General features: G+C 37.8%; 1 protein-coding gene across 3 annotated transcripts in view; it reads left to right on the top strand.

The window, feature by feature from the left end:
- LOC128016574 (sulfotransferase 2B1-like) overlaps positions 1-23,523 on the top strand; it is a 63,353-nt gene extending 39,830 nt beyond the window's left edge. For 2 of the 3 annotated variants that reach the window (XM_052601198.1, XM_052601197.1), the window contains exons 2-8: positions 15,948-16,108; positions 16,333-16,541; positions 16,635-16,761; positions 16,883-16,980; positions 17,073-17,253; positions 17,705-23,052; positions 23,168-23,523. In XM_052601198.1, coding sequence (XP_052457158.1) covers positions 15,970-16,108; positions 16,333-16,541; positions 16,635-16,761; positions 16,883-16,980; positions 17,073-17,253; positions 17,705-17,814 — 864 coding nt within the window. In that variant the 5' untranslated portion in view covers positions 15,948-15,969 and the 3' untranslated portion in view covers positions 17,815-23,052; positions 23,168-23,523. Of the gene's footprint in view, positions 1-15,678; positions 16,109-16,332; positions 16,542-16,634; positions 16,762-16,882; positions 16,981-17,072; positions 17,254-17,704; positions 23,053-23,167 lie in introns of those variants that run through there. The other variant, XM_052601196.1, reaches the window with a different exon arrangement.
- The last annotated feature ends 2,811 nt before the right edge of the window (positions 23,524-26,334 follow it).

The following is a 26,334-nucleotide window of genomic DNA, read 5'->3' as shown; positions in this document are numbered from 1 at the left end:
CTGTGGCTGACTGTTTGATAAGGAGAGATACCAAGTGGGAAAATCTAATAAAAAAGCTATGACTAACTAGTACCCCTTATCACTCAAGAATACCTCCTGCTAACTCCATTTCCTCTGTTCATGTTCCCATAACCCCAGTACCGACACCCAGTGTTAAAGTGCCACTACCAAGATCTGCCAATGCAACATATAAAGCTTGCCCAGTGTCTACTCCCAGAACCACAGTGCTTAACCCTCCTGTTGTTCCCAGTAACATCACGACCAAAGGGCTATTCCAATTACGATCTATGCCATATGGGCTACGGAATGCCGCTGCCACCTTCCAGAAACTGATGGAAAGGTTCCTGGCAGAGTTGAGGGCAGAATTCTATTTTGTCTACATTGATGACATCATTATCTACTCAAAAACCCAAGATGAACATATTCAAGTGAAGTGAAAAAAAAAAGTGAAAGTGAAAGAAAGTGAAGTGACATTCAGCCAAGTATGGTGACCCATACTCAGAATTTGTGCTCTGCATTTAACCCATCCGAAATGCACACACACAGAGCAGTGAACACACACACACTGTGAGCACACACCCGGAGCAGTGGGCAGCCATTTATTCAACATCAAAACATCATACTCCAGAGACTCACCCAGGCAAACCTTACCATGGAAATATGAAAAAATGTCACTTCTTCAAACAGCAGTTGAAATTCCTTGGACACATAGTTTCAGCAAAAGGAGTTGAAGTTGATCCAGCAAAGAACCAAGCCGTCACCCAGTATCCTCTGCCCTACAACCGTAGAAAGTTTCTTGGGGTTGGTGGGATGGTACCACAAATTCATACCCCATTTTGCTGAGATCACGGCACCTTTAAATCACCTGAAAAAGAACGGAGTGAGATGGGACTGGACACCCAAATGCCAAGCCAGCTTCGATACCCTCTAACAAGCATTGCAAAACATACCAGTCTTAATGCAGCCTGACCTCCATCAACAGTCCAGGTTCATACGGATGCTACTGAGGTGGGATTGGGTGCTATCCTGACACAGAAAACTCAAGAAGGTGAAGAAAAGTCATTGCATATGCTTCCAGAACCTTACGAGGAGCAGAGTTAAACTATTCAACCTCTGGAAAGGAATGTCTGGCAGTGGTGTGGGTGGTAGAAAAACAGAAACCTGGAGGGAAGTACATTTGACGTCTACACAGACCACACCGCGCTGTCTTGGGCGTTCGATTGCCCCAAAACCTCATCTCGCCTGACCTGCTGGACTCTCAGGCTACAGAAATTCCACTTCCAAGTTCACCATTGGAAGGGGTACCTGAACATAGGACCAGACGCCTTGTCCCGAACCTCTGACTCTGTGAAGGCAGAACAGGCCCACTGCATGGTGATAAGGTCTAAGAATTCATCTGACATCCCAACCAAGTTATGTAATACAAGTTATGTTTAACTCGGTTCCCGAAAATTATAATCCACATGTAAAACTAAGTGCAGCACATGTTGCTGAGGACAGTTTCCTCAATCTCAATCAGTTTAATGCCGGATTCGCACAAAGATTATTCTTGAAAGATGGAGCAGTTCCCTCTTTGTTTGGAGAAGTCATCGTTTATGGACCACAACCGGTAAGTGTATTTTATATTTTTAAGTTGGTGCGTTCACAGTTTCTGTAACTTATTACACAAAGGGCAACGCTGTTTAGCTTTGTTAACTAGATGTTAGGGCTGTTCAAAAAAATCGAATGCGATTTTCACGCGCATCTCATCATTAAAGGTGCTCCTGTGATTAGAAGTACATCTCCAGCACCTGCGTTCAGATCTGGATTGCCAGGTTTTCAAAACAAATCCTGCCCACTTGCTTAAAAAAACTACTCCAAAACTAGCCCAATCGCATTTCCAGGAGGGCATCGTGAGTTAAGCTGGTGTCGAATCACAACACAGGAACTGCTGGCACAATCAGAACTCGCTATGTATTTCTGAAGGAGGGACTTTATAGAACAAGGAAGACATCAGCCATTTTAATGAGAGTGAAAACAGCGGTATACAGATAAGTGAACATTTACAAGCGAAAAATGAACACATTTTTATTGCACACTGTAAACACAATAGAAGCTTCAAAAAAGCATGAAAAACGGGACCTTTAATATCTGGGTTTCTTCACTACTTTCATGATAATCCTCTGGTCATCTGGGTCGATTAAAGACCCTGTTGATGATTTTAGATGTGGCTTGGTGGCAAACAGTTCGCCGGGATGTCTGGCAGTACGTCAAAGGCTGTGATACTTGTCAGAAATACAAGCATGATAACACCAAACCAAGTGTTTTTTTTTTTTTACAAAACACATAGGTGACTGGGCCAGGGCACACTTCGGGAGTGGATTTGATGGGACCTTTCCCTTCCAGCAAAAAAACGTAATGCTTATCTCCTCGTTGTAGTGGATTACAACACCAAACGTGTAAAGATGTTCCTGCTCAGAAACAGCAAGATGCAAAAAAATTTGAAAATTCTTAAGAAGAGAAAAAAAAAAAGAATCGGACGAGCCCCCAATTTCATGTTACGCCCCGTCTAGGGCAACGGACATAACATGAAAAAAGTAAGGAAATGCAACGGTTTCTTTTTATGTGGAAATAAATGGAACAATATTTATTGAATTTTAACAGGTCAAAAATAATACAATTGGGTATTTTACCTCAGGAGCCGACAGAGCCAAAAATAACAAACAAAATAACTATTTTATATGTACCTCTTACTGCCCTACTCCACAAAATAGAATAAAATAAAATACAATTACTTCCCCAACTCCCTAATCAAAAACAGGCAATAAAGATCAAAACAAAGAGTTGGCGTCGGACTCCCTACCTCCCAAAATAAAATAAAAACAAAAGTATAAACAGGTATCAGTTCAGGGGTTTATCTGGAATCTAAGTCATTAAACAGGCGGTGGTCGTTATCACAAATATGGCAGTTCACAAGAATCAAACAAACTCTTTCCACTTCAACAAACTCTTTCCACTTAAACAAACTCTTTCCACTTAAACAAACTCTCAACAGGCGTACCAAATATCGAAGCAAAGTCAGGCAAGACAAAGTATCGAGTGAGCACAAGGCTAATGAAGACAGTAATGTAGGAGGCTTTTATACACGTCCAGGTGTCAGCGGATCAATCAGGGCGTGGCACCAATCAGACTGCAGGAACCAATCCGGTCTTCTTCCTGGATAAAAACAAACACCTCCCACAAAGCCTAACACACATAAACAGACCAAAGGGGATGTAACAAACACCTCCCACAAAGCCTAACACACATAAACAGACCAAAGGGGATGTAACAGAAGAGATCTTTACCCGGTGGGGAGTGCAGAAATACATCATCTCCGACCGTGACTCCGACATTAAAAACAATAATTGCTTCATATGTGTGTCAACATCATTAGTTGTGGGACCAATGGTTACCAGAATTTCGGTTTGCCATTAACACCGCTTACCAAGAGACCACTGGAAAAAGACCAGCAGAGTTGATGTTGGGTAGACAACTTCATGGTCCATTGGAAAGATTGGTGCATAGGGCAACGGCCCCCGATATACTCTCATATAACTTATTGGACAGACAAAACATCATGGCAGCGGAAGTAAAATCTAGGATGAAAGTACAACAAGCCAGATAAGCTAGATACTACAATACCCATAGGAAAGATGCACAGTTTCACTTGGGAGATCTAGTCTGTATCAGAACACACTCTCTTTCATCAGCCACAAATAAATACTCTGCTAAGCTAGTGGGACCAATAAATACTCTGTTAAGCTTACTGGCCCAAGTGGGAGGGACCGGCAAAAATAATAAAAAAATGGGGCCAATAAATTACACAGTGCAATGGGGAGACCCACTTAAAACAGAAAATATAAATGTGGTTAAACTGAAGTGCTGGTACAGACGTTCACCTCCGATGTCGTTGGCTGGGGAGGGGGATCTATGTAGCACCACCACATAAGGAGAAGTTTATTTATAGCTGCGGGTACCTATTGCAATGGTCTGTTAGTAATTTTTTATTGCTTTCTCCCCGTGTACTATTTTCTCCCTGTGGTATCGCTGTGACTGACCCAGAACTATTGTATCACAAGATTCATCTCGCGCCCCGTGGTCACAGTCCATGGCGTAATCCAAACGGGAAGTGGGAAATTAGTTTTTCTTCATAGAATGATGGCATACTGCCGTTCGAGATTTATGTCGCTCACAAGCCTCTTTCAATCCAACGACCGGACAAAAGGAGTACCTTTCTTCTTGGCTGTGTTTTCCCTACGGGATTGTATGACTAACGGTTGGGACATTGAGAGACTTTACACACACACAAATCATAGTCATACTCTTTATTATATTCTTTCCTCTATTTTTTTTTCAAAAAACTTACTAATCTTAAAAAAAAGTATATTTTGCATGGAAGTCAATTGAGTAATTGTATAATTTTAGAGGTAAAAAATTTCAAAAACAAAAATCATAATTTGTTGAAATGCAAATTTTTTATGGGTTTAAACCATAATTAAAGGTGAACAATTGCCAAAAAGAAAAAAAAGAAAACTGATTTTTTTTGTCATCAGATAACCAACCTGTATTGTAAGTTTGCCACTGATCGATTTGAGAGACTCAAGGTCAAAGATGAATAAGGTTAAAGGAAAACAAAGCTACCAACATTAATTAATAATGATGATAATATAATGTGCTAAAAAAAAAAAAACTTGCTTACAGAAAACAACAAATCCCTTTGCCATGGGATTGATCTGGAATTTACTTGGTAACTGGTTTCTCAGGTAATTTCTGTATCCCATGCTTGTGTTATTCCCCTTTCAGCTTATCAGTTTGTGATGTCAGTCTTCCGTTTTCTCCTCCTATATGGGCTGACAGTTTAAAACCATTGTCAGATCATCAGACTGTCTGTTTAATATTATTCTTTGCAGACATTGATTCACACATACAAACATGGCTCAACTAGATGTCACCGAAACTTTTCACAGCTTTATGTTTCCTGGGCACATGCATACTCCAGACTCACTGAATTACACAGTGCAATGGGGAGACCCACTTAAAACTAGGGATCGGTATCGTTTTAACGGTATTACTACTCTTACCGATAATGCTTAACGGTCCGGTACTTTAACGGTATTCTTATCGGTACTTTGGGTTGTGTGTGTGTGTGTGTGTTTTTTTTTTAAGAACAAGTTGAGAACAGAATTAACATTTCTTTATTTTTTTTAATGTAAAATTAATAATGGGCTTGTCTTGGACCAGCGGTGTTAGTAGGTGGTTGGTTAATAGTAGCTGCAGCTTAAAAAAAATGTATGTATATATATATATATATATATATATATATATATATATATATATATAATAAAAAGGTTGCAAAATGTGGCAATTGGCTATTTTGTAAACTAACTTGAGGTGCTGTGCATTTAAGTTAGCCAAATAAATGTTTACATTTACATACTGATTTTTCCTTATTTGGAATTTTAAAAACAAGTAGAAAATATGTTGATTTCATTCTAATTTTTCCCAAAAGAAATCAGAGATCTGAGTGAACTCTCATGCACGTTCATTAGAGTACGAAAACTCTTTGTATCAAGCGGGAGTTTTCGTACTGTTATGCGTGTACCGCGCTCATTCTTGTGGTGTGTGTGTGTGTGACTGACAGCCTCCGCGGCGCGCATGCGAGTTCTTGCAGATCTCACAGACAAACGTCTTAATATCGCAAATTAGAAATGTTTGGTGAGATAAAATGTGCACGATAACATTAAGCAAATCTCTTCGCCATCGTCACTCTTTATTATTAAGCAGGATTTTACGTACAGTTAATGCATGTGCTTGCGCTCGTTGTGGTGCGTGTGTGTGTGTGTGTGTGTGTGTGACTGGCAGACAGCCTCCGCGGCGTGCATGAGAGTTCACGCAGATCTCACGGACAAACTTCTTAATATGATCACACATTAGAAATGTTTGGCGAGATTAAATGTGCACGACAACATGATTAAGCAAAAATAATCAATTGTTTTTATGGGTTTAAACCATAATTAAAGGTGAACAATTGCCAAAAAGAAAACTGATTTTTTGTCATCAGATAACCAAATTGTATTGTAAGTTTGCCACTGATCGATTTGAGAGACTCAAGGTCAAAGATGAATAAGGTTAAAGGAAAAGATAGCTACCAACATTAATTAATAATGATGATAATATAATGTGCTAAAAAAAAAAAAAAAACTTGCTTATATATTACGGAAAACAACAAATCCCTTTGCCATAGGTTTGATCTGGAATTTACTTGGTAACTGGTTTCTCAGGTAATTTCTGTATCCCATGCTTGTGTTATTCCCCTTTCAGCTTATCAGTTGTGATGTCAGTCTTCCGTTTTCTCCTCCTATATGGGCTGACAGTTTAAAACCATTGTCAGATCATCAGACTGTCTGTTTAATATTATTCTTTGCAGACATTGATTCATACATAAAAACATGGCTCGACTAGATGTCACCGAAACTTTTCACAGCTTTATGTTTCCTGGGCACATGCATACTCAAGACTCACTGAATTACACAGTGCAATGGGGAGACCCACTTAAAACTAGGGATGGGTATCGTTAAAGTTTTAACGGTATTACTCTTACCGATACTGCTTAATGGTCCGGTACTTTAACGGTACTTCTTATCGGTACTTTGGGTTGTGTGTGTGTGTGTTTTTTTTTAAGAACAAGATGAGAACAGAATTAACATTTCTTTATTTTTTTATGTAAAATTAATAATGGGCTTGTCTTGGACCAGAGGTGTTAGGAGTTGGTTGGTTCATAGTAGCTGCAGCTTGATAAATAAATAAATAAATAAATAAATATATATATATATATATATATATATATATATATATATATATATATACATATTAATGTGGCAATTGGCTATTTTGTAAACTAACTTGAGGTGCTGTGCATTTAAGTTAGCCAAATTAATGTAGAAAATATGTCGATTTCATTCTCATTTTTCCCAAAAGAAATCAGAGAACTGAGTGAACTCTCATGCACGTTCATTAGAGTACGAAAAGTCTTTGTATCAAGCGGGAGTTTTCGTACTGTTATGCGTGTACAGCGCTCGTTCTTGTTGTGTGTGTGTGTGACTGACAGACAGCCTCCGCAGCGCGCATGCGAGTTCACGCAGATCTCACGGACAAACGTCTTAATATGATCACACATTAGAAATGTTTGGCGAGATTAAATGTGCACGACAACATGATTAAGCAAAAATACATAGTACATCATTTTCTTTTCCTCCAGTACCGAAAGCAGAACCAATACCGTCAGATCTTACTGATACTACGGTCTTTCATAATTTAGCCTCGGGGCCAGTTTAATACCGTGTTTCGGTACCCAGCCCTACTTAAAACAGAAAATATAAATGCGGTTCGCCTCCGATGTCGTTGGCTGGGGAGGGGGATCTATTTAGCACCGCCACATAAGGAGAAATGTATTTATAGCTGCGGGTACCTATTGCAATGGTCTGTTAGTTATTTTTGATTCTCGCGCCCCGTGGTCACGTGCTGTGGCGTCATCCAAACAGGAAGTGGGAAATTCGTTTTTCTTTACAGAATGCTGGCATACCGGCGTTCGAGAGCGGTGTCTCTCACAAGTCTTTTTCAATCCAATGATCGGACAAAAGGAGTACCTTTCTTCTTGGCTGTGTTTTCCCTACGGGATTGAATGACACCTTCTTTGGGAGTGTATATATATATATATATATATGTTAATGGATGTGATGGTTTTGCAATTGTACTGTCTTGATTAATGCTTAATTTGCTATAGAGTGATATACTGTACTGTAACCCAAGTACTAATAATGCTTTTGCTTGAGTTCAAATATGTAACCCAGTGATTAATGATATATGGAAATGTATTGTGTAACTTCACTAACATTACGACAACTGCGTATATGCATAAAATGTATGTAATGAATGTTTTAGAGTAGAAACACTTATGTATTAGAAATAGTTGATTATAAATGGACAATATAGTAGCTAAGGTGTATTTTACAGACGATTAAGAGGAAAAAGGGGAGAAAAAGGGCTCGAAGGTACTGGAAAGCAATGCAATGCAAGGAAATGAAAGCCTTAACGGAGGAGGTGGCAGCACTCCAGGTGACGACAGCAGGAGAAAGTTTGGTAGCCACGGTGGACCGTCTACATATAAAAGACTGAGAGAGTGACTCGACGGACGGATACTGAACAAGCGCAGTATCCCTCGATGCCTGATACCAGCTGATTATACCTTGATTTTGTAACTTTACTATTGTACTTTGATATAACTTTTGTTAACTTTAATAAAACTTGTATTTTATTATTGACAAGTTATTGTCTACAAGAGTAGTTATTTAAGAGCCGTAAGCAAGAACTGACCACAGGGAAGTCTGCTGAGCAAGTTGTAAGTATTTTTCAGATGCTTATAGTTTTGTCCAGAGTCGACTTTCCTTACCTACCTGAGAATAATAAATAAACAGGTAAAAGGTGTATAAGGGGACAGCATAAAACAATATATATATATATATATATATATATATATATATATATATATATATATATATATATATATATATTAGGGGTGTAACGGTTCACAAAATTCACGGTTCGATTCGATACGATACACTGATGTCACGGTTCGGTTCGGTTCGGTTCGATACGTTTTAGATACAGCAAAATGTAAAAACATCTCAACTTTTCAGAATGCCGCAAGCGCACCGCGGGTCATGTGACAAGAACCAACCAATCAGCTTCATCCTTTCCCGTAACAACGTTGAGAGCTCAGCCAAGATGAAGGAACAGCTGATCATAGTTGTGTATGGATTGCAATTTTGAAATAAATTCAGTAGCAGAGCTACTGCAAGCGATTTTTAGAGCTGCAAATCCATTTATCCTTCGCTGAAATTTCCGCGTCTCATGGAGAGAGCACGTCATTGTTGCTTAGCAAAGACAGACGCCTCAGGAGAAAGACGCGCTTAGCGTTTTCCATGCGTTTTTAGGCACGATATGTGAACGGCCCCTAAGGCGCTCGCTCACTCAGCACGCGCTGAAGGCTCGTTGCAAAATGTCTAATGCATTTAACAGACCAGAAATATAAGATCCTAAAATAACCAACAGGTCTGGTGTTTGGGTTGGATTCCCTGTAAGCTATAGTGTCTAAATGCTGCAGGGATAGTTTGCTGCGTGCATGTTTCTCCTTTTTTTCGTCTTTTCCCAGATAGTACTGACGCATATATCCCAGATATTCCCGCTGTTTTTTTTTTTTTTTTTTTTTTTTTGTAATCCCGCTGGTGTACCCTGTCATGTTGCAGATGCGACATACCGTTGTTTTTTTATCCACCACTCTCTTGCCATCACCATTATAGCTTAAAGGGAATCCAAAGTGCACCCAAACACCAGACCTGTTGGTTATTGGAGGATCTTCTCATTTCTAGTCTGTTAAACGCATTGGCTAGTTTGCAACGAGCCTTCAGCGCGTACTGAGTGAGCGAGCGCCTGCTGAGTAGCCTAACATAAACATATAAGATGGTGTTTTTTTCTTCTTCGGGAGTGTCAGGGGCGTTGCCTGTTACGTTATTGGGCTACCTTGTTGAACGCATATCATTATATTTCTTTCTCTCTCTTTTTTTTTTTTTTTCAAATATAATTAATTACTCCAACGAACCGTTCGGTATACATAATGCGTACCGCGTACCGAACCGAAAGCGTCGTACCGAACGGTTCAATACGAATACGCGTATCGTTACACCCCTAATATATATATATATATATATATATATATATATATATATATATATATATATATATATATATTAGGGCCGGGACTTTAACGCGTTAATTAAGATTAATTAATTACACAAAAAATAACGCGTTAATTAAGATTAATTAATTACAGAAAAAAAATTCCCGCATTTTTAATAACTTATTTTTGCACCGCGGAACGTTTCTCACTGGATGAGTTTCGGCGGGACCGATAATACTGGAGCACCAACTAGCGTTCGCATATCACCGCAGCACATGATCGAACCTCAAGTATCACCTAAACGCAAAACATATAGCAGCTAGCATGGACTTTACACTTTATGTTGAACTATGTATTATTTTGTTGGTGCAACAGTTTATGTTGAACTCTTTATTGTTTTGGCAAAGGTTTTTGAGTGTTGAACTTAGTATGTTATGGCCTCTGAATTAACAGAGAAATGTTTTCTAATAGTCAGTGTTTCCAATGTTCTGAATGTAATTGACAGTATTGTGTTTTACTTAAAAAACACTTTACAGAAGGTTCCAGTACCTATAAGCTTCCTGAATTTATGAAATGTTCTATTTCTAAATTGTTTCTAAATATGCTATTGCTACACTTCATGGCAAAAATTGCACTTGTCTGCTGAACTTGGGTGAACAAAAATAAACAATATTTTGTTGCTTAAGCTTATGTATTCAGTCATTATTCAATGGTATACTATAAATCCATGTAAAAAAAAATTACTTCTCACTGTTCTCAGGTCAAATATTTATATGCGATTAAAATGCGATTAATTTCGATTAATTAATTACAAAGCCTCTAATTAATTAGATTAATTTTTTTAATCGAGTCCCGGCCCTAATATATATATATATATATATATATATATATATATATATATATATATATATATATATATATATATATATATATTGTTTTATGGTGTCCCCTTATATACCTTTTTGATGTTTGTTTTTGTGAATGGAATACTTCCTAAAGATCATCTACATCGCCAGCGCTGGGTGGATTAGAGCTGCCGGAATATAAAGACATTACCGGTGAGACCGATCTGAACTTTTTTTTCAGATCTTATATATATATATATATATATATATATATATATATATATATATATATATATATATATATATATATATATATATACACAGTACAGACCAAAAGACACACCTTCTCATTCAAAGAGTTTTCTTTATTTTCATGACTATGAAAATTGTAGATTCACACTGAAGGCATCAAAACTATGAATTAAAGCTGCAGTAGGTAACTTTTGACACTCTAGCGGTTAATAAACAGAACTGCTTGCGTCTTGCGGAAGAACATCATAGCCGAACTACTTATCACTGTTTATGTCCATGAAGAGTCACAAAGGTACTGGGTTACTCCGCCGCGGTACCCCCGAAACAATCTAAAATAGTCTGAATATAAACACTTATTATAGGTGCACCCTAGTCATTCAGGACAAGCTAAAAACACGGTTTGGAAAATGGATTCATGGTGTTCTCGCTTATTATATAAATTTTTCTACATTTTGAACACAAACAAAGTTACAGACCGCAGCTCTGATTGGTTGTTTCTTACCGGGAGCGGATGCATTTCTGCAAATGGCAATAGGACGACTGGGAAGAGCCAGAGGAGCTTGATTTTTTTCACAGATTATCTGTCTCATATTCTACTGTCAGGACATAATGACAGGTTTAACAAATATGTAAAAAAAATACATTTTTACAAAAGTTACCTACTGCAGCTTTAACACATGTGGAATTATAGACATGTGGAATTATAGACATAATTATAGACATGTGGAATTATAGACATAACAAACAAGTTTGAAACAACTGAAAATATGTCTTATTCTAGGTTCTTCAAAGTAGCCACCTTTTGCTTTGATTACTGCTTTGCACACTCCTGGCATTCTCTTGATGAGCTTCAAGAGGTAGTCACCTGAAATGGTCTTCCAACAGTCTTGAAGGAGTTCCCCGAGAGATGCTTAGCACTTGTTGGCCCTTTTGCCTTCTGTCTGAGGTCCAGCTCACCCCTAAACCATCTCGATTGGGTTCAGGTCCGGTGACTGTGGAGGCCAGGTCATCTGACGCAGCACTCCATCACTCTCCTTCTTGGTCAAATAGCCCTTGATGCATTCAGTGTGACTCTACAATTTTCATAGTCATGAAAATAAAGAAAACTCTTTGAATGAGAAGGTGTGTCCAAACTTTTGGTCTGTACTGTATATATATTGTACACTGTTGGGACATTAAGAGACTTTACACACACACAAAGAATTGTATATTGTATATTGTTTTGCTGTGAAATTGAATGTATAATACACTTTGTAATGTGGCTTATGCGATCTCCTTTATACACTCGTTCGTCCACCCTTTGTTTTATTTGTGTAGTTCCCTCGCGTTGCAGGGAATTGTTACATAATAATTGAATTAGAGAGCTCTCTAATGCAATTGTAAAGCTCTCAAATCATAATTGTAATTAGTAAGAATTGAGTTATAGAGCTCTCTAATTTAATTCTTACTATTAAAAATGCAATTATGACAAGTAACGCTGGGAACAATTTAAGCTAAAAGGGCTTGCCATACACAGAGACATTTTAGATAACATTAATGTTCAGGACATCACTCCAGAGTGCAAAGTCACGTTTGGAGTGCCAAAATCCTCATAAGGTTAGATGCTGTCTTTTCACATATATATGACACCGTCTGCTTGTTGTTAACTGCTGTCTCTGCCATGCTGAATATTTGTATAATATTTATTAGACTTTCTGGTTGTTATTTATGACATAATCTTAAAAACAGCAGAGGTTTAGCAGAATGTGGCCCATTCTTTTAAGTCTGCTTTAGTGGTTTGCCTGGTTAAGCCTGTCAGTCGTTGCTCTATCTGTCACTTTGCATTGAACCTGTTGTAGAGCAAAACTTTAGCGTTCTTGTAGTCCATCTGCTCTCTCTCTCTCGCTCTCGTGGACTGTTTACCACAGTTTGTAGACATTTGAGGTGTTAATGAGTAATGAGTATGTACTTAATGAGAACAATGAAATTGTGTTTTCTCTATTAAATATGTAAATAAATATGTAAATAAAGTGTTTTGAATGAAGTGTGAATAATTGTGTAACTTAAAGGGGGGGGTGAAATGCTCATTTTCACTCAATATCCTGTTAATCTTGAGTACCTATAGAGTAGTGCTGCATCCTTCATAACTCCAAAAAGTCTTTAGTTTTATTATATTCATAAGAGAAAGATAGTCTGTACCGATTTTTCCCGGAAAAACACGAGCGCCAGTAGGCTTTTGCGTTAAGAGCATGTGGAAGCTGTGACATTACCTTGAGGAAAAAAAACATCATCCAAAACAATCCATGGCTAACAGTCAGATTCAGACGTTTATTTGTGATCCAGAATCAGATCCCGAGGCTGAAGCTGAACGAGAGCAGCAGCAGCAACGACTCGCTCCGAGCGGGGCTCGAACCCGGGTCTCCGGCATGGGAGGCGGATGCACTAACAAGGAGGCAGCTGTTTTACTCACCGCCTGCGGTTCCAACACACGATCGTGACCCTTTTTCGTTGGGATTGCATCATCCTTAAGAAATAAACGATGTGCAAATCCGTCATCAAACTGGGCCTTATTTGTAAAACAAGCATCTTCGAAATGCAGGGAACAAACACAAACACTTGCACAACTCCGTTGATGCTCTGTAAAAATAAACTCCATCCACTGGTCCCTTAATGCTGTTTTTTCTTTGGTAATCTGTGCAGGGTTGTCTTGCCCTGGCAACCAAAAACACACTCCTTTTGTGACATTTCGCGACGCTCTCGCTCTGATCAGTGATTGTCTGTGCTCAGCCTCTCAGTGCTCTGCTATACAGGAGCGCGCGCTCTTCCGGCAGAAGTGCCCTTATCACCCATATAAGGAAATTCCGCTCCATCTAACGTCACACAGAGCCATACTCGAAAAAAACTTTCCGAAACTTGTGACAAACCGGAAGGAGTATTTTTGGAACAGAAATACTCCTTCAAACGTACAACTTAATTTTTGAAACTTTGTCCATATTTAGTATGGGAATCCAACTCTTTAACAGTGTAACACACTCAGTATTAGGGGTGTAACGATACGCGTATTCGTATTGAACCGTTCGGTACGAGGCTTTCGGTTCGGTACGCGGTACGCATTATGTACCGAACGGTTCGTTGGACTAATTAATTATATTTGGAAAATAAAGAAAGAATTGTGAAATATAATGATATGCGTTCAACAAGGTAGCCCAATAACCCAAACGACGTAACAGGCAACGCCCCTGACACCCCCGAACAAGAAAAAAAAAAACACCAGCTTATATGTTTATGTTAGGCTACTCAGGTCAGGCGTTCGCTCACTCAGTACGCGCTGAAGGCTCGTTGCAAAATGGCCAATGCGTTTAACAGACCACAAATAGAAGATCCTCCAATAACCAACAGGTCTGGTGTTTGGGTGCACTTTACCAATCGATCGGGGCATCCAAACAAGCACGGTAATCAAAATGGACTAGTACTGTACTGTGTCGGAATTTCCTGAGCAGTACGATTCAATTAACAGGCCTGCACGTTATAGAAGAACTGTTATAAATAGAACGTATGCACGGGCAGTTTTGAAAACTCCACCTACTTTGCTCTTGGCATAGTGCAGCGCAAATCGCGTTGTATCTGAAGGGCAACGCTGAGCCCAGGATCCAGCGCCGCGCGTATCGCGTCCTGTGTGAAAGACCCTTTAGTCATTTTGCAACGAGCCTTCAGCGTGTGCTGAGTGAGCGAGCGCCTATAGTGGAAAACGCATGTTTTAAGAACATTCTTAATGTAATTTAGCCCCGTTACTATATTCCTTCACGAGCCCATTTCAGCCACACCGTAATTCCTGCTTTGTTCCAAAAAACATAAGCCCTATAGAGAACCAATTGAGTAAAAACACACTCAATATAAAGAGTTATAGAGTTCCATATGAAAAGTTACATCTTTGTATTTGTTCATAACTACTACAACAATATAACATTTTCAATTTTTTTTAATAAGGAGCTGTTTTTGTTTTATACAGTATGCTGCTAAGAAAACACCATAGAAGATGGGTAAAGAATAGATCATTGTTCAATGTAAAAAAAAAACAAAAAACATACTTTGTTGCCAATTTGTTCTTTTTGCTGTATCTAAAACGTACCGAACCGTACCGAACCGAACCGTGACATCAGTGAATCGTACCGAACCGAACCGTGAATTTTGTGAACCGTTACACCCCTACTCAGTATGCATGAAATAGCATTTCACCCCCTTTTAAGAGAAATTTGTTAGAGTAAAGATACATTTCAACATTTTTTTTTCTGATGTTTGTAATATTTAGTTTATGTTGTCAATTTTTCTATCTCTATCTGCTCAGAATGAAAATTATTATACAGATGCATACTTAATGCACGAGTCCTCAAAATTCTTAGTTGTAAACCAGAGTGATGTTTATAGAATTTATTTGGATAATAGAACCCGTTTTTTTTTTTTTTTAAACAGATTGCTATAATCTTTAATTTTAATCATAGTCATACTCTTTATTATATTCTTTACTGTATTTTTTTTTTTTCACAAAAACTTATCTTAAAAATAAGAATATTTTGCATGGAAGTCAAAGAGGTAAAAAGTTCAAAAACAAAAATAATAATTTGTTGAAATGCATACATTGTTTTTTTATTATTATTTTTTTTTTATGGGTTTAAACCATAATTAAAGGTGAACAATTGCCAAAAAGAAAACTAAAGAAAACAGATTTTTTTGTCATCAGATAACCAACCTGTATTGTAAGTTTGCCACTGATCAATTTGAGAGACTTAAGGTCAAAGATAAACAAGGTTAAAGGAAAACATAGCTACCAACATTAATTAATAATGATGATAATATAATGTGCATAAAAAAAAAAAAAAAAAAAAAAAACTTGCTTATATATTACGGAAAACAACAAATCCCTTTGCCATAGGTTTGATCTGGAATTTACTTGGTAACTGGTTTCTCAGGTAATTTCTGTATCCCATGCTTGTGTACTTCCTCTTTCAGCTTATCAGTTTGTGATGTCAGTCTTCTGTTTTCTCCTCCTATATGGGCTGACAGTTTAAAACCATTGTCAGATCATCAGACTGTCTGTTTAATGTTATTCTTTGCAGACATTGATTCACACATTCAAACATGGCTCGACTAGATGTCACCGAAACTTTTCACAGCTTTATGTTTCCTGGGCACATGCATACTCAAGACTCACTGAATTATGCGACCAACTTCAAGTTTCAAGATACAGATACTGTAATTGTCACCTACCCAAAATCAGGTAATACTGAAATGCAATTTCTTTGTGTTCATCTTTAGTCCTTCTTTTAAAGGACAATTTTTTATTTGGGTTACATGTTTTATTTACCTTATTTTGTGCAGTAAGCTACTTTATTTATTTTAGTTGTAAGTAGTAAGTATTAAGCTACTACTTTTTTTAGGCAAGTTATTATCTGTGCCTTTCCACAATTCATTTTCTCTTCTTTTGAATACTTTGATTTATAGGAACCACATGGATGCAGGAAATCATCACTCTAGTTTTGAATAAAGGGAACCCAACTGTAGCCCAAACTACACCCAACTGGGCCCGTGCACCATGGCTTGAGCAGTGCTATGCCACTGATATTCTAAAAGCCTCTACCGGGCCTCGTATTATTACTACACATCTGCCTTACCACCTGCTAGCACCGGCCCTGCAACATTCCAAAGCAAAGGTAGGCAGATGGGCAAGTCACAAATTGTTTATACAGTTTTATAATTTCCTTGTTGAATTTGCTTGCAAGTGACAAATGTTTGCCTTTCCTCAGGTTATATATGTAGCCAGAAATCCCAAAGATGTGTCTGTTTCATACTATCACTTCCACAAGATGGCCAATTTTCTACCTGACCCAGGAACTTTCTCTGATTTTCTGACTGATTTCCTGAAGGGTGCAGGTTAGATGATGTTTTCATTATTAGTCAAGTGTTACCAGTTTAAGTTTTTACCAATTGTATGATATGCCACTTTCCTTTTCCTATTTTAAAATAATTTATGGTAAATTTTTTTTTTCATTAGTGCATTATGGCTCTTGGTTTGATCATGTCAAGGGCTGGACCAGTAACAAAAAAGATATTCAGAACTTTCTTTACATCACGTATGAGGAAATGTGTCAGGTAGGAAAATTTTCTTTGAATCCATTAATTTGGTGATCACATTCAGAAGAACTTACAGAAGTAGTTTCAGTTTGCAACTTCAATTTTATCAGGATATTCAAGGGTCTATTCAGAAGGTGAGCCATTTCCTGCAGTGTCCTTTAACTGAGGATGAGCTGATCCTTAGTCAGAAGCACTGTAGCTTCAATAGCATGAAGGAAAATGCCATGGTGAACTACACTCTCATCCCTCAGGAGATCATGGACCACAGCAAGGGCAAGTTCATGAGGAATGGTGTGTAAATGTATTTTTTTTTTTTTATGTTTGTTTCAGTGATTAGTATCATCATCTGTGTTGATGAGATAATTGAAAATGGAATTTAAACACATTTTGACATAAGCTAAACATAATATTTTAGAATGACATGCATAATTTAGTGGGAAAATCATAGAGTTCTGCCAAGGATATTGCTTATTTTAAGTAAAAAAAAATTTTTCAATGTTCTAAACCAGGGGTGGGGAACGTTGATCCTGGAGGGCCCGTGTCCCTGCAGAGTTTAGCTCCAACCCTGAAAAAAAAAACAAAAAAAAAACACCTACCTGTGTCCTGAAAAGCTTGATTAGCTTGTTCAGGTGCGTTTGATTAGGGTTGGAGCTAATCTCTGCAGGGACACAGGCCCTCCAGGATGAACGTTCCCCACCCCTGTTCTAAACACTGTTCTAAACACTACAAAACTATCTTTAAGGTAAAGTCGGAGACTGGAAGAATGTATTCACTGAGGAGCAGAGTCGTCTTGCTGATGACGTGTACTCTTCACAGATGGAAGATTCCTCACTGCTTTTTAAATGGGAATAACCCCATTAACATTAACACTCCAAAATCCCACACAGTCTAGATGCCCACCGGGACAACACTACAGAAACCAGATGAGTCCTCTGCCCAAATGTCACATTGCCGCAGCCTGTAATTGAACTGCTGGTTTTGTCTGGCCAGAGAACTGGGCCCCTGACTGATCATGGTTTTTCCCAAAGTTTTTTCTCCATTCTGTAGTTCTGGTTCCTTGCTGCTGTCACCTCTGGCTTACTTTTGGTCACTTAGGCCCAATCCCAATTCTACCCCTTAGCCCTTCCCCTTTCCTGTCTTGATTCTCTTTTGGTTGGATGGGTAGGAGTAAGGGGAAGGGCCAGATAGCCCTTTAAACAAAGATTTTTTGGGACCACACTTCAAACGAAGGGGTATGAATTATCTTGGCAACATGGCTGCTACAGCAAACAAAAAGACACCTAAATGTAAGCTTTTTTGGCATAAATAAAGATTTTAAAGAAAATTAATACTTTGTTTTATGTTAAATTCAATTGTGAGTTCATATTAACGGTCATGTTATTCAAAGAAATGTTAGGAAAAAAATCGCTAATATTTGCTAACGTCGTTCATTACAAACTGCATGATAGTGCCACAGCATACGTCTGATCAGGGCGATAACTGCCATTATGATGGGGGCTAATCCCCCCAATATTTAGAAATTGCAAAAAAAAATATATATATATATATTGCCTATTCGAGAGAGAAAGAGAGCGAGAGAAAGAAAGAGAAATGGAAGTTGCATGTATTCGTGCCTGTGCGTTTATCTAGATAAATAAAGATACCGAAAGATTAACGAAAAGTAATCATTTGTTTTATGTTACATTCAATTGTGAGTTCATATTAATGGTCATGTTACTCAAAGAAATCTTAAAAAAAAAAGTGAGTTTACTTAAAAACAGCGATTGTATCCTCTCGTCACTGGAAAATATAATGTAGTGATTCAGTATTTAAACTGTATTTAATAAAAGTCGAGGGGCAGCGTTGACAAGTTTATTTGCTCCTGGATGTGTGGGCTGCACGACTTCCGATATGTGTGTGTGTCAGTAAGCAGCTCATTAATACAAAACGATCATTAAAGGCTCTAATGCACACCAGTATATATGTGCATTATAAGAGCTAGAGGAGGAATGATGACGTGTGACGGCATACTAGTGGTGTCCCAAACCTTAGGGGAATATTTTCTCCCCTAGGAAAAGGGGAAGGGGTATAAAATAGAATTGGGATTGGGCCTTAATATATTATTGCTCTATTGCTATATAACTGAACTGAGCTGGATGATGACATCACTTAATTATAGAAAAACTGCCTAAAATTTAGTGTTTTTGCTATTGTCATTTTGCATCATTTATAAACAGGGGTTCACATAATTTTTTCAGCCTGGTTCTCATATGAGAACCTGGAGATTTGGTTTGGTCCTCACACTGCATATAGTGTGACCCATTAAATGCCACAATAAAAATTAATAAATAATAGTTATAATATTATTAAACTTTATTTATTTAGTTTTTTTTTATTAAATAACAGTAAATAAACTAAATAATAGTGTGTGATAATATTATTAAAAATAATTAGTATTAAATAAAAATGCATTTATTTTATAGTAAATAAACGTAAAAATAAAATGCTAATATTTACTACTACTTTGTTTGTTTGCCTCTTTAAGAAGAATCGCTTTATGTATTCCCCAATTTTAAGTCGCTTTGGAAAAAAAAAGAGTCTAAAAATAAATAAACAAAAGCGTTTTCATCATATTCAAACTTAAAATCAGCAGGCTTTTATTTTGGCGGGTTGACGGCAAGTAAGTAAACTCGCTTCCAGATTTAGCGCTGCTGATTAAAGAGCGTCAGTGGATGAATGTATAGACAGTAAAATACTGTAATAACAAATAGCCTAGATTTATGTTTTCAGGTTGAAAATAAATCTTATATAGTAGTACAGTTTGTGATCTAAAATGGTAATGGTGCATTAACAGCTGTCAACCATCACGCAACCAGTACGCAAATGCGCTGTCAAATCATATTTATATTTCGAATTTGTTATTTTGGTTGCGCATGCAGACCTGCGGGCTACTTATGTGCACCTCTGTTTATAAACTATTTTCCTATTTAATACTGTAAAGTTGCTTTGACATAATCTGTACTGAGTTATATTAAATTAAAAACTGATAAAATTAAAAACATCAGTCCACAATTTTCCACATCACAATACATCAAGCACATCTCACCAGCAAACATAAAATAATTCACATCCTTCTCTTCACTCTCTGAGGCAGAAGTCTCCAAACTCATCCTTTCTAATCATCCTACTACAGTACTTGTCCTCTTAATCCTATTCCATCTCATCTACTTCAAGCCATTTCTCCTGCAGTTGTACCTGCGCTCACTCACATCATTAACACATCCCTCCACACTGGTGTTTTTTCCCTCATCATTTATACAGGCTTGTATAACTCCACTACTTAAGAAACCCAACCTCAATCTAACTCTTTTAGAGAACTATAGACCTGTTTCCATTCTTCCTTTCATTGCAAGAACACTTAAACGAGCTATGTTCAACGAAGTCTCTGCATTTCTCACACAGAACAACCTCACTGACATTCAACTGAGACTGCCTTGCTCTCAGTTGTTGAAGCCCTAAGACTGGCAAGAGAGGAATCCAAATCTTCAGTACTTATCCTGCTTGATCTGTCCGCTACTTTTGACACGGTTAACCACCAGATCCTCCTATCAACCCTAATGGCAAAGGGCATCTCAGGAACCACACTTCAGTGGTTTGAGTCTTACCTATCAGATAGGTCCTTATATCCACATATTTGTTTACTTGAGACTTTGAAGAAGCACCTCTGATGAAACACAGTGACTGAACCTAAAACCTTCAGCTGACAGATGATTATATCCACACATTTGTAAATTACTGAAGTCACAGTGTATTATTTGTATTAAGTTAATTTAGAAAAAAGTTTGGAGCATTTTTTGCTCATTAATTATAAGTTTTAGTTTTTTATAGTAATGACTAAGCGGCCGGCAGCAGACAGCGAACCTATGTTTGATCAGTTTAGCCTTCTCAAATCATCATGACTTTCCTCAAATAAAATCTGTAGATATAAAACAGTTCAAGCATATAATGTTTAACTTTAAACCTAGATAAATGTGCACTATAGTTAGAGCAGAGAGTAGAAGCTGAAACGCACTTCACGGAGGACACGGAGGCGCCAATGCGATCACTTGCATTTTTTTCAGTGGATACACCGTTATTTTTGCTCATAAAGGTAAGACAAAAACGTAAAGGGTCTACTTGTATTTGTGTGCATTCATAATATCAATAAAACATGCTTTTATAAAATAAAGAAAACAAGCATGATGCACTTTCTGCACTGTAAAAAGTAATCAGTAAAATATACAGTAAAAAAACGTCAGCTGTGGTTGCCAGAATTATTATTAATCTGTGCACAGCCTCTCTCTGCTCTGCTATATGGGAGCGCGCGCTCTTCTGGCAAACCTCAGGACCCATATAAGGAAATTCCGCTCCATCTAACGTCACACAGAGCCATACTCGAAAAAAACTTTCCGAAACCTGTGACAAACCGGAAGGAGTATTTTTGGAACAGAAATACTCCTTCAAACGTACAACTTAATTTTTGAAACTTTGTCCATGTTTAGCATGGGAATCCAACTCTTTAACAGTGTAAAAAACTCAGTATGCATGAAATAGCATTTCACCCCCCCTTTAATGTTTTTCTCCCCTGACACATTTATGATGATTACTTTTGCCAATGCTTTGTGGCAAGCTTAAGGCTAGCGCATGCATGCTGTGCTGACTGCACGCACCATACATGCTGCTGCTGGAAGGAAATTAAACACAGTCGAGCCACTCTAGCACAGTCTTATGTGGTTTCCACCAGTGCAACAGTGATTAGTTAAATCTCTAACTGATGGATGTCTAAAATATAAAAAAATAATGAGAAGTCTTAAACAAGCCCGTGGCCTGGCCCACTTCTGAACTATGACATGAAAACTGGCCTGAAGGCTGGCCCAAGGGGTAGTTAAAAGATTGAGGCCCATCATGTCCGGCCTGGAATGCAAGACTCTAGCAAGTTAACAGATGCACTCACAGAATAGTACTCATTCTAGGTGTAACCGTATGCTTCTATATGCGTTGTGTTGTTAAGTCAGTGGAAAAAACGACAGGAGAGCGCCAGATTGGGTCTGCATAAGAGAATATATTTTGTTTTACAGGCCGTCACGCCAGCTTCAGCTCAATTACACAAGTGACACTGCCAAAAAAACATAACATTCCCAAATATTGTGAATAAAATAAATAAAAACAACTTAAACATCGTGTGTGTGACTTGTTTTCAACCATTGCTAACAACTAATCGGTAGCATGGAATACAGCATACCTCAGTTCGGGAGAAAGGCAGAAGAGACCGCTCAAAGATCAATACATCGGATATAGCGGCCTGGGCCGAACGAACCAAGCGGCAACCTCCCGCTCTCTCTCGTGAGGCCAATAAGGAAGTGACTAAAACTGCAATTCATCGACTGGCCGCTTGAGGCTGGCTGCAGAAGAGAGTCAGTCCCATAGACTCCCCATGTTAAAATGCCCAACTTTACAGCAGGAAAAAACATGTTTACAGCCTGGTTCAAAAAATTATCTAATCCGATCTAATGTGGATTTTGCTCACCATATAAGACAGAAATATTTATATTCAATGTAAAAGATCTTCATGTGGATCATGCATACAAATATATACAAATATCTCACTGGATTATTACAATTAATGGCAAAATGAATGTGTGGAAATGTAAACTAATATATCCTACTGACACACAACATCAAAAGATATAAATAATTGGCTTAAAACTGTTTTTTTTCAATGTGAAAATAGTAACATGCCTAATACTTCTGCACAGTACTGTATATGTTAACATTTTATTAGTGTTATTATAAAAGAATGAGTATGCGGTTGTGACAACAATCTATAGAGTTTTTAATGAGAGTTTTAAAGAAAGGTTGTCTGTATTCAGTGTTTATATAATATTGAATAACTTTTATATACATGTATAAATAAACCTATGTATGTTTTTGATTCAACAGCTTGGAAATCCTCAGGGAAGTTATTTTGTCGGTGGGTGACTCTGCATATTTGACACTTTCTCTGGTTTGCAGATGGTTTAGGGATGTGCTCCGAAGTTTTTCGGAAAGCGGCACAGTTTGCCTGGCTAGACAGTAAGATTTCCCCGGTTAATGCTCATTCTCCAATTAAATTTTGTAGTAGAAGGCTGTTAATCTTTTTTTGTATTATTATTATTATCTTTCATGTATTTTGTCTTTACACTATAAGTTGTGGCCAACTGGAAGAATTGTCTTCCTGTCTCCTGACCGGAACGAGTTCAGACGGATGTACAGCATCAGGGAATGCTTGCAGTGCAGAGCCCTTTTCAAGTTTAACCCACCAGGGTACAGGGAAGAGACCGGCGTGGTGATCTTCTGGGCTTTTGTTTACACAGGATTTTGTTCCAAGGACTGTTTTTTTTTTTTTTTTTTTTTTTTTGCGGCATGAAACACATTTGTGTGTTAAGTTCATTGAAGGGAAATAGAGAATGGACTGAGATCAACTGGTTTTGATGTATTAATTGATGTCATTTAAAGTTAAACTTTGCAGTGTATAATGTTTTAATAAAAAAGCTATGGAAAACACGTGCATGACAACAGGTTTCAGTCATTTACATCAGTCTATCATTCTTTAAGGTTTCTCATATTTGATGATAACATCATTTGCTATGCATTGCTCATAATGGATTCTTAATTTAGTTGTGACAGGATTGTGAGGATTAATGAGGTTTTCAGTAGTGCAGTTCAGAAAACAAATAACAGAAAGTAACAAGTGTTTTTGGGCAAGTTCTTTAGAACCTGTATAGTTCCTTCCTTGCAAAAAGTAACCATGGATTTATTGTAGTAAAAATATTTGTTGGCATATTAATTACTGTGAGCTGTAATTATAAAAACACCATAGTTTTACTATAGTTACTATAGCAGAACCATGGTAAATTTTCGTAGGGGCCAAGGGAATGTTCAGAATATTATTGGTGACGTTCAGAGACTGGTGACAATTTGTTGCACACACACACACACACACACACACACACATATATATATATATATATATATATATATATATATATATATATATATATATATATACACACACACACACACACACATATATATGTACAGTATTGTTCAAAATAATAGCAGTACAATGTGACTAACCATAATAATCAAGGTTTTTAGTATATTTTTTATTGCTACGTGGCAAACAAGTTACCAGTAGGTTCAGTAGATTGTCAGAAAACAAACAAGACCCAGCATTCATGATATGCACGCTCTTAAGGCTGTGCAATTGGGCAATTAGTTGAAAGGGGTGTGTTCAAAAAAATAGCAGTGTCTACCTTTGACTGTACAAACTCAAAACTATTTTGTACAAACATTTTTTTTTTTTCTGGGATTTAGCAATCCTGTGAATCACTAAACTAATATTTAGTTGTATGACCACAGTTTTTTAAAACTGCTTGACATCTGTGTGGCATGGAGTCAACCAACTTGTGGCACCTCTCAGCTGTTATTCCACTCCATGATTCTTTAACAACATTCCACAATTCATTCACATTTCTTGGTTTTGCTTCAGAAACAGCATTTTTGATATCACCCCACAAGTTCTCAATTGGATTAAGGTCTGGAGATTGGGCTGGCCACTCCATAACATTAATTTTGTTGGTTTGGAACCAAGACTTTGCCCGTTTACTGGTGTGTTTTGGGTCATTGTCTTGTTGAAACAACCATTTCAAGGGCATGTCCTCTTCAGCATAGGGCAACATGACCTCTTCAAGTATTTTAACATATGCAAACTGATCCATGATCCCTGGTATGCGATAAATAGGCCCAACACCATAGTAGGAGAAACATGCCCATATCATGATGCTTGCACCTCCATGCTTCACTGGCTTCACTGTGTACTGTGGCTTGAATTCAGAGTTTGGGGGTCGTCTCACAAACTGCCTGTGGCCCTTGGACCCAAAAAGAACAATTTTACTCTCATCAGTCCACAAAATGTTCCTCCATTTCTCTTTAGGCCAGTTGATGTGTTCTTTGGCAAATTGTAACCTCTTCTGCACATGCCTTTTTTTTAACAGAGGGACTTTGCGGGGGATTCTTGAAAATAGATTAGCTTCACACAGACGTCTTCTAACTGTCACAGTACTTACAGGTAACTCCAGACTGTCTTTGATCATCCTGGAGGTGATCATTGGCTGAGCCTTTGCCATTCTGGTTATTCTTCTATCCATTTTGATGGTTGTCTTCCGTTTTCTTCCACGTCTCTCTGGTTTTGCTCTCCATTTTAAGGCATTGGAGATCATTTTAGCTGAACAGCCTATCATTTTTTGCACCTCTTTATAGGTTTTCCCCTCTCTAATCAACTTTTTAATCAAAGTACGCTGTTCTTCTGAACAATGTCTTGAACGACCCATTTTCCTCAGCTTTCAAATGCATGTTCAACAAGTGTTGGCTTCATCCTTAAATAGGGGCCACCTGATTCACACCTGTTTCTTCACAAAATTGATGACCTCAGTGATTGAATGCCACACTGCTATTTTTTTGAACACACCCCTTTCAACTAATTCAACTAATTGCCCAATTGCACAGCCTTAAGAGCGTGCATATCATGAATGCTGGGTCTCATTTGTTTTCTGAGAATCTACTGAACCTACTGGTAACTTGTTTGCCACGTAGCAATAAAAAAATATACGAAAAACCTTGATTATTCTGGTTAGTCACATTGTACTGCTATTATTTTGAACAATACTGTATGTATATATAATTTGAATATATAAATCAAGGTACTCCATGACTATCTACGTAACCATACTTCGCATAATATTGCCATGTCATTTTCAAACCAGGGAGTAATGCCGAGGTAGCGTCTACACTACAGCCATTGAGGGAGTAGACCATTTATTTTTATTCTGTTCGTCGTAATCCAAAACTCTTTGTATTTATACGGGATGTTGTGGAAATGTAACAATAAATGCAAAAACACAACATTTATATTCACTTTTTAATTTATATTAAAAGTTTATTCATCTGAGTGTCTACTTCCGCATTCCAATCCTGCTAATAGCATCATAATTCTCTATACCAATAAGCTGTAAAATCGTCATTCATCTGTACACCAATAAGCTCATCTTAATCATAAACCAATAACCGCAGAGGTGTCGCCCCGCCCCATCGTCCAGACTGCACTCTGGGATACTTTCTGCTGACAATGCCGTCGCGCTAGGTGGGCGTGGCTTCAGCAATCAGCTCCCGCCTTTTTGCCCATTTTCGATTATCCGGGAGAGTCGCGCGGTGACGCGCTGCCAAGATGGCGACGGCTCGCTCTGCTTCAAAACCATAGACAGTAAAAGAAATGGACACAGCGACCCCATTGGAACTCAATTGAGACAAATGAAG

This window comes from Carassius gibelio, chromosome A7 (assembly GCF_023724105.1).
Source record: "Carassius gibelio isolate Cgi1373 ecotype wild population from Czech Republic chromosome A7, carGib1.2-hapl.c, whole genome shotgun sequence".
NCBI lineage: Eukaryota > Metazoa > Chordata > Actinopteri > Cypriniformes > Cyprinidae > Carassius > Carassius gibelio.
This window is presented reverse-complemented; position numbering and strand designations above follow the sequence as displayed.